The sequence below is a fragment of the Camelus dromedarius genome, chromosome 4 (genome assembly GCF_036321535.1).
Source record: "Camelus dromedarius isolate mCamDro1 chromosome 4, mCamDro1.pat, whole genome shotgun sequence".
Classification (NCBI taxonomy): Eukaryota; Metazoa; Chordata; class Mammalia; order Artiodactyla; family Camelidae; genus Camelus; species Camelus dromedarius.
In genome coordinates this window covers 38,629,107-38,642,593 of record NC_087439.1, presented here as the reverse complement: position 1 = coordinate 38,642,593, position 13,487 = coordinate 38,629,107, and the positions used below count along the sequence as shown (strand labels likewise).

Here is a 13,487-nt window from a genome sequence, read left to right as displayed (position 1 = left end):
GGAATCACATTTGATGGCAGGAGAAGGGAAGAAACAAGGTCCTCTGGAGAAATGGCTAGGAACCCAACATGCTGAAGTCAGTATTTTTTTTTCCTTCACAATTTGCTCATGGACCATCTTATCTCTTTAAAATAGAGATAAGTAATAAACAACATAATTTAGTCTGTATTATCCCTAAATTGTTAGTTTTTATATACAGCTAAATGAAAAACAAGTTCAGGTAATGAAATTAAATAATTACTTTTGATTCATATTTAACCATAGTACCATGAGGCTACTAAAATGACTCTTCAGACTCTATGTATGGGAGGCACGCTGTGCACAGGATTGAAACACACAGTACAGTAGACACAGCAGGGATGCGCCTAATGATGGCACTCACACGTACGTTGAGGGCCTAATCATTCCAGCATGAGCCAAGCCTTTAAAACTTCAATCTTTTTGAGTATGACCATACTCACATGTAGGACCTCTCCTTAGCCCACAGTCTAACGCAATCTTTGAGGAAAGCTTAATACTTTATTTCTTTTTACCAAAAATATTAGAAAGGATTTGTATGGTGACATAGACCATGGTATTCAGAGATGAGGAGCACACCTAAAAGAAAATATGGAAATTTGAGAGGAAGGAGGAAAGGACAGAATAATTTGTAAAGCACATTTCCCCCCTCCTTCACAAACATGAAGAAATAGTAATTTTGTGGCTTGCACATTAGTTTCTAGAAAAACCTCTCAGAGGAAATTATATTAACATCTTTTTTTCCCACAAAAAGTGGTTTAAGAAAAAATACAAAAGATGCTCTTATACTTCTTACCTGGTTGGGATTGGGACTTCAGCCAGCCCCTGAAGCAGCACAGCTGGAGACAATCTGACAAACGCAACTACGGTTCGATCCAAAAACTCCAATTCTCCAACTAAGATGTTTGAAGCTTCAGCACCTGGAGGAATCTTCTTCATAAAATGCAGATCGACCTGCAAGCATCACAAAGTAAAAGAAGATAAATCAAAACTGGAAAAATTTGCTAAATCATATTCTAGCTTCACACATGGTAATCCATCAATAAATAATAGTTTAAATAAAAATACTTATATAAATATGGTTTAATAAATGTTTAAAATAGTTAAACATCTCATTTGCCCTTTAAAAATAATAACTTTTTCTTTTAGTTGTCCATTTCTCTAATTTGCCATCAATAAGCTAAATACTCAAGTTTCTCTATTCAGTATTTTTAAAAGATACAATTCAGGCTTAGTAATCTTGAAATTTTCAGGGAGAAAAGAATATGTATTCTATTAAATGAATACACTTTGATGATAATTTAAGTAGCATTTGTCAATAGATCCAAGTATTTGTATACTATATTATCTAAATTTTGTTCACAATACATTTCAATTCATTAATACTCAAAACATGTCCATTTCAAAAAAAAAATCTATATATAATCGTTATTCTCTTTACGGTATAAATTATGACTTTAGTCTTCATTTTTATTTTAGCTGTTCCATATCCTTCACATTCTATAATTGGCTTTATCATTCTTCAATTTTAATTTCTCATCAGAGAAACTACATATGGCAGAGTAAAAAAAAAAAAAACAAGAGTAAAAATATAAACATTTGGAGTTGTTGAAGAGCCCGAGTTGAATTTCTGATATGAGATGTCTGTGATTGAAATGAATTCATACAAAAGTGTCATTAACAAAAAGAAATGCTTAGAATAAAGGGTGAAGTCTGAAAAACGAATGTTAATATTCATGAGAGTAAATATCAATTTTTACACACAGGGCCTCAGTGAAAACCAAACAGTGATTTTAAAGTCAATTTTACAAGGCCTATTTCTTGTTTCTAATTCATCTGAGTTGCTTTTAATGGAAATCTGTTTGTAGGGAGAATAACAGTTTGACTGCTGTAGTAATTGTTTCTATGCTTTCATGTTAACGAAATGGAGACCAAAGATCAAAGTAGGAACAGGAGAAACAGAGGAAAAAGGAGGAAGTGGCTGGGAGGGGAGGAGGAGGAGGTGGAGGACAGGGAGAGGGAGAGGAATGTGGAGGAAGAAGAGGGGAAGGAGGAGGAAAAATAAGAGGAGGAAGAAGAGAAGAGAGAGAGAAAGATAAAAGAGCTTTGGCAAATATAGGTGAGGCCCGGAAGACTTTTTAGGCCAGATATTTCTTCTGCAAGTTTAATAATTTAAGAATATTTTTCCCAAGCAATTTAAAATGAAAAAAAAAAAAAAAAAAAACCCAAACTTTTAGTAGGAATACCTTAGGAAGTCCATAGCCAGACTTTAGTGACTACATTAAATATGTTGCTTTCTAAAATCAAGACCTCAGCACAGCTATTTAGAAGGTTTTTTCAACTACTTAAGTTTTTTGTAAGATAAGGAATGTTTTTATGCTACAAAACATAAAACCCATTATAGGGAGTATACATTTTATCACAAGGATTAAATATAAAAATAAGCCTCAGCACTCCACTAAAAATATCAAATAGAGGAATGTTCCACTTTAAAGAGAAAGAAAAATGATTCAACAAAGCAAAACTGCCTGTAAAAAATTATGACAAATATAAATTTCAGAGGTTTTTAACCTATAAGCATGCTTCTAAACATAAATTTGTAAACTCCTAAAATATATACATTGGGATACTATACGGTAAATTATTTTCCTTTTATAGAATCTAACCTTTTAATTTATAGGTACAAAAATATTTATTTATTTTAATAATAGAAGGTTAAATTCCATGGGAATTATTATTGTATTTTTGTATTTATGTTTCTAGCTAAGAGAAATGCACACACTGAAGAATGCTTTAAATTAGTAATGCATTATAATTTCACTTTAGTGTATAAATTCTCAAGAAGAGAATAAAAGAATACCCATACACTATTAGCCATATGAGAAAAACATAATAATTTTCCATAAGTCTTTCAAAGACTAAAAGAGTAAACTGTTAAGTTTCTCCCCAATAGAAATAGCAATTATACAATATTAATACAGTGGAACAAAATTTAAAATGAGAAAATAGCTTTTTAAGAAAATCTGTAAGTGATAAACAATCTGAGTTGTACTGGCAATACTTGTCATAACGTTAATGTGACACGTTTAAATTCCACCTGGAAAAGTTTTTACAAAATCATTTATTTCTTGACAAGTGCCATAACCTTAAACATTGAAGTCTATGTCTCTGGTAGATGGCAATTATACACATGACTGCTTTAAGATTCAATTTAATTAAGTCAAGGAGTAGGTATGCTAAAATGGCTTAATTTTATAAAAGAAAATATATGGTCCTTACATTTGATTTTTTTGCATTATATAATATCTAATATATCATTGGTTGATATCTGTTATTTAGAAAATGCATTAAAATATACAGAATTTAATTTCAAGATTAGTAAGTTTATCTTGATTTAAAATGTAATAAACTCTAGCTAAATAACAGATAAGTAGTCATTATATTTTATGCATTATATTATGTTAATGTTGGAGTAGCCATATATTTGGGGGTAATAGATTATATATTACCTAATTATAGACACAATTATATATTACATTATTCCTGGAACAGTCCTATATTTTTGTATTTGTGTTAACATATGATTCATAAAGAACTTTATTTGGCAACCTAACTACCTTTCAATATAACAAAAGATCGCATTTAAGGACCATAATTTAACCTCTTATAAAACTGCAAATACCAAAAACAGCTCTGAGAAACTAAGTTGAACAGCATCCCTGAGACAGTCCTCAAGCGGACTTAAATACTTGAAATAAACATAAAGAAATCTTGGAATGTTTTGGTTCTCTTAACAGAATCTTGAAGAAATCAAGCTTTCCTCCTATGGATCTGCATTTATATTCACACTTCTAGGGTCTCCAAAAGTTTATGCTAAGGAGAAAAGATGCTTTATTCTGGGAATCTGGTACTTAACTTGTGGGTGACAAACATTTATATCTCTACGGAACATGGTTAGTCAGAAGGTCATGGTGGAACTAGAAGTGTCTGGACAAGCTATACACTGAGATGTGAAGGAAGGACAGATGGGACATTATGGAGAAAGTCTGTCTTAAGTCCATTATAGGAAGTACAAGAAAATTAATAGAAATTCTCCAGAGAGAAATGGTGTTACAACACTGGCCAGCCAGTGATCTTGAGCAGCTCTCTTAATCTGGGATTCAGCTTTCTCACCTTCTAAATGAAATTTCTAAAGTTTACTACAATTCTAAGATTTAATAATGCAACTCTTTATATTTCACATATTAAAGATGGATACAGAAGAGAGTTCTCTCTACACAGAAAATACTGTGAAAGCTTCTTTGAGTCATTTGAAATAAAAGAAACCACCAACATTTGGGAAATACTAAAATAGCTGCCTTCTACATGTCAGTTTAAAAACTATGAAACATCTGCTTTTTAAAAGCTTCACAGGAATCAAAAACCTGACAATTCAGATTATATTTGAAAACACTCCTAAAAAGGAATGAGTTTGATGGGCCTAACCACTGGAAGGGTTAAAAATATATAGACTGTATGCAGATAGTCAAGTCACTTGAAATGAATAAAGACTTTTTTCTTTAACACCTCAAAAGTCTACTGGGGTCTGGAATTTACATATTAAAACTTAAGATATTTAAATGAACAAAGTAATCTATAGACTAACTGATACATTCACTCTGATAAATTCACTACCAAATTGAAATCTTTAGGCTAAAAATCCTTAACTCATGTACCTGCAAAATCTGGCACTAAATTTTGTTTCCATAATAATGTACTGCATTTGTGCCTTTCAAATCCTACTACTCTGCCTTTCCAGATTATAAAGTAAGAAGCATTATTTTGTATTTCAAAAAAAATCCAGAGCAAAATTATCTTGAACCTCACAGGATTCATTCAACACCTATATCCCAAACACTCTTCAAGGCACTAGAGATCCAGTGGAGACCAAAACATATTAAATTCTGGTCTAGTATTTATTTTTGACTCTACTATTTCCATTGATATTAATGGTAACAGCAACAACAATAGTAATAGTAGTAGTAACCACATTTTATTGAACACCTACTGTAAGCCCAGCACTCTGCCATTTTCTCACTTAATCTTCTCAATAAATCATAAACAGGTATTATTATTCTTATTTTACAAATGAGAAAGATGAAGTCCAGAGAACTTCTCCAAGATCAGATAACTTATAAATGCTAGAGGTAGGATCTTATGTACTTCCTCAAAAGCCATGCCATGGGCAAGAAACTGAGGAATATAGATTGGCACTGAGTAGAGGGCTCTAGAAATTTAACTTTCCCATTAAAAAATGGAACAGAACAGTGACTGGAAATGGAATAAGAAAAAAAGAATTAATGGAAAGAAAATCTATTTTTCACTCTTCTATAGTTCAAATTGTTCTGGGGACCTGAGGATAAGACTACTGTCTTCAATTGGTAATATTCATTTTCTCTCAAATGCGATAAAGCATTTTTGAATGCTGCAAAGATAGGTCAGACAACTAAAAGCAAAATGATATAGAGACATAAAATTCAGTGTCAAAGGGTTATATCCTTTTTTAAAAAGGTAAAGGTAATTTATTTGAAGGGATGTGATTTATTATCATTGTTTTTGAGAATGTTAACTGTGCCCTTGTTATACTGTTAATGCCTGCATAAATAAGTAAGCAACTTCTTATGTCATTGCTTTTAAGATATTGTTTCAAATGAAAACATTAGAAATTAAATGTACGGCAGTTTGAGACAATTTTACTCCAACTTGCAGATGAATGAAGATGCAATGCTTTAAAAAAAATTTTTTTTTGGAGTGGCAAATGGAATACATTTGAACTGGCTTACTATTTGAATCACATGCCTCCATACAGTGAGATGAGCTTTGAACCACTGTAGAAACAGAGCCCGAGTATGCCCTCACCTCTCTCTCTTGCTGGTGTGGAGGTCCTTTTTCATGTCTTTGTTTCATCCCACATGGACTAGTATGCCCCTTTTGTTGGCCTCCCAGTCCCTGCACGCATAATTAACAGACTTAAGCCAGTACACCATGTTCCCACAGAGACTCTGCCAGGCACCAGAGGGAGAGCATGCACACGACTGGACCTAGACCATTCTGGCATTGGCGGAGGGATTCTGAAACAGCAACAAGGGGCTGATCGATATGAATTTTTTCAGAAGCTTGATGCAGGCAACTTCCTATACTGCTGCCTCCCATTCCCACCCCGACCCACTGTTACCGTCATTGCCAGTGCTAAGGACCTGATGAAAAAAAAATTACTTTGAGTTATTACTATTTTAGCCCCTCAGATAAAGAGAATTGTTGATCCTCTTTTCTTCTGGTCAATACTGAAACTCCTCTTTCCTATTTAAGTGTTGTTTTGCCACAGTATACAGTAGCATATATAAAATGTCAGGAACTTGCTAACCAAAATCACACTGTTTTCATAGACTCATTATTTTCCTAGAATACATTCAAGTAAATGATTTCATTTGAATTGTCTCCAGTTAGATGTATCCCTCAACAGAGTTAGTCGCTATGTTTTTATTCAAAACTCTGCTCAATCCTACTAGGTTCTAGTGTTTTACACTAATGTCTTTCTCTGAATTAAGGCAATAAAGCTTGATAGTATATGATTTGCTTTTCCACAAATAGGGGGAAAATGATTTTGTAATAAAAATTAGCAAAAGTTGTAAGCAATAAACTTCTGTTAAATTCTCTGTGAAGTCCAGCTATCCTTTTTACTGGAAGAGATGCATCACACCACGTGGCTGAAAACTGAAGACTAGCATCAAATTTACACACTTGGCTTTGTGAATAAGCAAAATGGTACATGTGAGCTTAAATGTTAACATTGTCAATAACAATATCCAACTTTGACTAAGAAATGAAAATAACGTGCATGCAAGAAAACTGTCAACACCTTTTAAAATTTCTGGTAATTTCTAGTAATAACTCAGTGGCTTACTTACATGAGAAGGAGAAAAGCTTACCTTGCTAAAGTCAACAGTGCTGTTCTCCCTGCTCACATCATTTTTATTTTCAACACAGGCTGGGGCAGACTGAGGAGAAACAACCTGACCTGCTAAAAGAGATTGTTATTACAGAATACAAACAATTACTTACATAATTCTAGACAGATTGAGTGAAATATGAATTAAACTAAACTACCATTGGTTTCTTAATGTATTTATGAGGTAAGCATGAAGGGTTAACATAGATATATATCAATACAAATATTCTTATTTATCAATTACAGATAGAAATGGGAGAATTCAGTCAAGAAAATGTAAACTCTCAGATTAAAACTTTGTAACTTAACAGTTATTCTCTATGAAGAAAGAACATCTACAAAAAAGAGTTTAATAATGGCTTTGAAACATCAGTGATTTCTAAATTTTATCCAAAACTATATATATGTGTATGTGTGTGTGTGTGTATATATATATGTAATCAGGATAGATATATATTAATGATTTAAGCTCAAATTGAAGTATTTAAAATGTAAAGTTTTTTAAAGGGCGAATATTTATTTGAAAAGTACACAGTGTATTTATAGCTTTTATTGCATCTGAAAAAACAAACCTTCTTTGACAATAACTTTTAGAGATTTCTATATGAGTGTTCAATTAGAAATACCTTTACCTCACATAATACGAACACTGAATGTTACACTTGTCACTATTCGATTGCATAAGCATACTGATATTGGTCCATATGAGAAGAGATCAATAAATTTGAATTACATTTTTTTTCCATTAACACTAACCAGCAACTTAATTATTCTGTAGTATTTTCCCCATTATAAGAAAGATTATATTACTTAAGTGAACTGTAGAGGTGGGAATATGACAATGGCTAGAAAAGGGTAATTAAATTCCACTATTCTCTAAATATGAAACATTGTTTTCAATCACAACTTATCTGAAATCTGTCCATATTTAGTAGCTAAACAATACAAATTATTAAGATTTGCTTAATTTCACATGTACCTCACTTTTCCCTAACCTCTCCCCATCCTCACTTGTTACTTTTGCTATGAAATATGTAATGACAACCCAGTTTTGAAGCCTTGACCATGTTTATGATCATAACTCAGTGACTCCAAAACACTGCTCCTATTCTTATGTCTTAGATGGGAAGACTCTTCTTTCTGCCTAGCTCTTCTCTCTACCTGCCTAAATCCAAACTTTATTCAATGTTCACCTTTAGTCTCCTTTCTCCAATTGCTGCAGCCTGGACTTATCTGAATTTCTTCAAACTGACAGTACATATACAAATAAAATTTGTTCTCCTTTTCTTTAAATTGTCTCCGGAAATCCATTTATTCTTTGCTACCTAGAAATTACCAAGTGTGACTTTTTTTTAACGAAGTGTGACTTTGCTACCTAGAAATTACTAAGTGTGACACTAACAATTTACTTTCATATATTACTATCAATTTTGCTTTTTGAACTATTTAGCCTCTCATGCAGGGATCACTTATTAATAGGTACAATTTTTTATAGTTTAAAATTGTATATATTGCCAGAGAGAAATGGGCTTAAAATTCCTGTAGAATCTCAACATTTCACTCCTCTTACTAAACAAAGTAAAATAACACATTCGGTGAGGATTTTAAAAATGAAATTTTAAAGCAAATTCACCTTAAACCATGCATACAAATTCTGATTATAGCAAATTCCAAGAAATATATAAACTTTAGAGGAATAACAGACTTAAGCTGCATCAGTTATTCTCATTCTCCCATTTCTAACTGCAGCGTGCAGCTATGACTGTGAACTGTTCATTAGCAGCCATTTAATTTATCATTCTCAAAAAAAAAACTGTAGTTTTTATTAAAAAAAAAACCTTTTACATAATGCATTTGTGCTAACAGATGTCTTCAATCGCCAGTTTCACATCATTTCTCCATATTTTCATGAGTTAGAACGTTAGATATATTTAAACCTAAATTTACTGAATGTTCCATAAAATTAAATGGTAAAATTCAAGGCATGGATAAGTTAAATAATTATATATCTGCTTTCTTATAATAATTTATTTTATGTGATATAAAACTACATGGAAGAACAATTATTTAACTCAATCAGCAAACACATACAAAAATAGAGTCAACCCAATACAAAATCATCAGCTTTGAAGACATTTAGTTGGATAGAAAATATGTTATAACTTAAAATCTGAAGAAATTGAATGGTCTATATTTTCACATATATATTTCAAAAGTAGAACATTTCATAAATTAACTTTATCTCATGTGATATGTTTAAAATACTGGCACTTATATTTCCTTTTGTAAGTATTAATATATTTTTGAGATTTATTCTCTTATTCTTGTTCTAAGATGAAAATTTTACAAAATATTACCTCATAAAGTTGATAATCAGAAAAGGATTTGAAAACAATTTTCTATGAATCTTTTAAGTGATATGAATAATGACCTAGTGGAGAGTATTTAACTAGTTGGAGACATACTAGATGATAACAAATTCCTTGCTAGTTCTAATCTAGATTTATGCATAGAATGTATGTTAATGAAGGAAAAAAAGCATAAAAACTACCAGCCTATGATACAGGAATATAAACCACAAGTTTGATAGCTCATATTTCAGAGATAATAGTTAAATAATAGTAAATATTAGTAGTTGAATATATTTAACCATATCAAAGTTTTAAAAGTACTCCAAATCTTTCTCAATACATACGTTAATTTATTAAAATGAAACAGCACATATTGAATATGTATATTTTCAAGGCAGTATCTGAAACTCTGGCAGGATACAGAAAAATGTGTAGGTATCATTATTTAAAAATGAAACTGACAGGCTTGGTTTGGGTTATTTTGAAAAAAATAAAAGCCTTTAAATAGCTTAAATTTTAATTTACTATGTCTGTCTGTCTGTCTATCTATCTATCTAAATCTATCATCTAGCTGTCAATCAAACTAAAATCCACACATGAAATATAGTCTACTAAACTACAGGAAATTTCATGAATTAAATAATTTTTATAATTGTGTTACCAATTATAGTCTTTGTCTGTCTAAACATTGGTTTCTTTAGTTTATTTCAATTATCACTGCCTTTCAGAAAAAGGTTGATGGGCTTAGATTTCAAAATGACTGTCATTAACTCAAATACTATTACATAAGAAGAATCAGTAAATTTAGGTTTTGAAAGGGTATTTCTTATTTTCTCCCTGATACCTAAAGCAATAGTAATTCACAGAATGACAATTTTCAGGTACAGGATTTTCCATTCAACCAGAAGTGAGTATGTTTCCTAATAGGATAAAAAAGAATTTGCTAGGATTTTTTTCCCCTCTAGGACAAAATAGTATAAAATTAGGGTTTAGCACTCACATACTCACATATCTGTGTGGAAACTTTATGGATGCTATTCCTGTGATAATTTATCCAATCAATATGTCACACTGCTTGCGGACATACATGTTTTTGCCTATTTCTTTATATTACCTTCACTTTGCCCACTGATCATTGTCCATATTAATATATTCTATAACTAAATGTCTTTGCAATATTTAATCACATCTGTTGCTATAATATTTTAATAACTTTGAAACATTAATATGACTATCCAAAAAAAGACATTTATTAATTCAATAACCTTATTATATCACATGTAAATTATTCAAAAACTGATGAAAAGTGGACACTATTATTAACTGGGACATGTTTGTGACTATTTAGATGTAAATATTTGAGAAACCTAACATCATCCTTATATATTTACCATATATGTTTATTTTTCTAACCTTTTAAACTCAAAGAATTTACCATCTTAAATCCAAACCATTAATATTTGTCATACATCTTCTCAATTAAAGTGCGTATTATGTAGTATTCACATTAGTAACTGCTTGAATTAATTTTCCTTTGAGTCATGAATTCATTTTTCCCTCTGGACCTCCATGTAGGAATTATATATCAGTTAGATAAAAAGTTATCATAGACCAGGTATTTTTCCAAGGCAAATCATGAAAGATATGGGCAAGCACAGGAGAAAACTGAGAGTAATTGAAGCGATTTCTACTAGAAAATGGAAGCTCTGTTCTTCTTGTTGCACCATTAATTTTTCCCTAAGTCCACAGTGAGACTGGCAGAATCATTTCTCTCACCATGAAGTTTTGGGGGAAGAACATGAGATTATGTCAAAGTACTATTTTTTTTTTTACTTTAAGTAATGTCAGTATCATTAAAGCATCTCATTATTGAAATACAACTGTAAATGTGTTCTCAAAAATCTGTTAAGAATTTTATTAACTCATTTAAGTCCTTACTTACAGTTTTCTTACTCTTTAAATAAATTATGTATATAAGTATTATAAAACAGCAGCTTTTAAAAGTCTATTTGGCCAAATTCAAATCAATAGGAGAATAACACACCACTTAAGTATATCATTATTTTCTACTGCTTTAATCCACTTAACACCACATGTAATAGAAGGAAACTGGGATGAAGACATGGAGGTACATTACTATTAACCTAGAGACCAAGCTGGTTTACACTACCTCAGAAACCTTCAACGCATTTAGAGTACCCAAAGGGTAGGAGATGAGGGAGGTACAGAGATGAGATGAGCCTGTTAGAGACAGACACAAGACAGAGCAAAATAAAGAAATATAAAAATGAATGACAAAGTTACATACATGTGTAACAATACATTTATTCATGGGAATAGAAAACATGAAGAAAGAAAGGCTAAATATTTAGAAAATGTTGATTAGGTGAGCTATACTTCAAAAACATGAAAAGTATGCACATAACTAAACTTGGAGAAAAATTAGTATGCCTGAAAATAATGTAATTTAAGAAATAACAAATTTAAACACATCATACAAGAAATATTTTTGCTGTTAAGATTTAGTCTTGCGATTCCAAAACTCAGTAGCAATAATACAGTCTCTGAACAGACTCACCAGTTATGTCAACAATGTTATCTTTATCTTCTTTTTTGGAACAATGGAGAATACCTTTATTATATAATGTTTAATTCTGTAATCTACATGAATTTTTTAATGTTTTCTCTTAAGTAATTCTAAGAATTATTATTCTAGCTTTTTTCCCCTTAAGGTAGAACATTATAAGGAATAATTTTTAAACTCTTAGTATCTTACTTATGAGACCATGGTATTTAAAAAATAAGAAAGCGTATAAATATCTAAACACACATGAAAACATTGTACATCTAAAAAAGTGAAAAAGTACAGCATTTGTAAAAGCAGCAGTTAGAAAGGTATAAAACTGATTTTCAAAAACCATAAATAAAAATCATTCACAATACATAAGTGTACATTACTTTAAGGGCTGAAATCTATACAGGCCTGAAGAGTCAATGCCTCCCATCCTTTCAAATCTAAATGTTCTCCAGTAACCTATAGTTTTGAAACTAAGTCAGAGACTTTCTGCTCTGCAATTCCTTTTAAGATCCTAAGTAAAAGAGACAATTGGGAAGTATTCAGAACAGGAGGGAGAAAAGATACGGAAAGGAAAAGAAATAGAGTTAGAATTATTAGTAAAGGAAACAGTGGAATGAAGACACCCTACACCTAAGGAAACTAAGAATCCTAAGTTATCATTTTAAATATAAAGATTATCACAAGGGTAATAATAATTTAGAATAGATTTGTAATCGAAATGTCTCAAAATACAACTGAATGTATAAATGATAAATACAAATATTGATACATTATGCTTTCTATATCATTAAAAACAAAAGTCTTATTTTTACTTTTAGGAAGTCCTTCCAGTTTCAAGGAAGTATTTGAACATTCCTGATAAATATTTGAGTACTTCCCACCCATATCTTTTCCAGGGTTCTAATGTTAAAGAAGGCATTATTTTTCTATTATTTTTTGCTGTTGTTTTGCCAAATGTAACTGTCACTTTTTATTGAAACATCAGAATCAGACATTTAATTCTCACAGTTTTGATGCTTAATGAAAAGTGAAAGTTAAACACAGCATGGTGGCGTTAAAAATGCATAGTGAATCCATAGCATCCTGCATCTTAGCCCTTAAGAGAATGTGCAGTACACCAAGAAAAAATACAAAAAAGTAAAGCTAGCATATTTGAAAGTGAGATTGACAAATTATCACAAACCACTAAAAAAGTTATGAACAAAATAGTGCAGACTGAAGGAGAAGAGCAAGAAAATCACTATCTTGTAAATCTAATCTATAAAATGGGGGGAAGATTCCCATTCAATTTTCAGATTGAAATGTCTGAATGTTTAACCCTTGAGACTACTACCAAGGCAGCATGCTCAAGGAACAGTTCAATTAAGGAAGCAGAAACCTTATTCCATATGACTCTTTTAGACATCTTTATATAAGCATCAGCTTGTTTTTGAGGGAATTTCAATTGTTTCACCTCTAAAGGTATGTTGAATGGGGGCTTATTTCTATCCCTGTACTTGGGAAAGAAAATGTGTTCTGTTTTCACAATTCTAGAGAATCCTCACTCTATTTA

At 31.3% G+C, this 13,487-nt stretch overlaps 1 protein-coding gene across 6 annotated transcripts in view; it reads right to left on the bottom strand.

The window, feature by feature from the left end:
- Positions 1-13,487, bottom strand: part of SLC4A10 (solute carrier family 4 member 10) — a 250,903-nt gene that overhangs the window by 91,883 nt on the left and 145,533 nt on the right. For 3 of the 6 annotated variants that reach the window (XM_064484852.1, XM_064484849.1, XM_064484853.1), the window contains exons 7-9: positions 6,987-7,078; positions 5,917-6,006; positions 815-972 (exon numbers count right to left, since the gene is read on the bottom strand). In XM_064484852.1, the coding sequence (XP_064340922.1) occupies positions 815-972; positions 5,917-6,006; positions 6,987-7,078 (340 nt within the window). The remainder of the gene's footprint in view (positions 1-814; positions 973-5,916; positions 6,007-6,986; positions 7,079-13,487) is intronic. The other 3 variants (XM_064484850.1, XM_064484854.1, XM_031451543.2) reach the window with 3 other exon arrangements.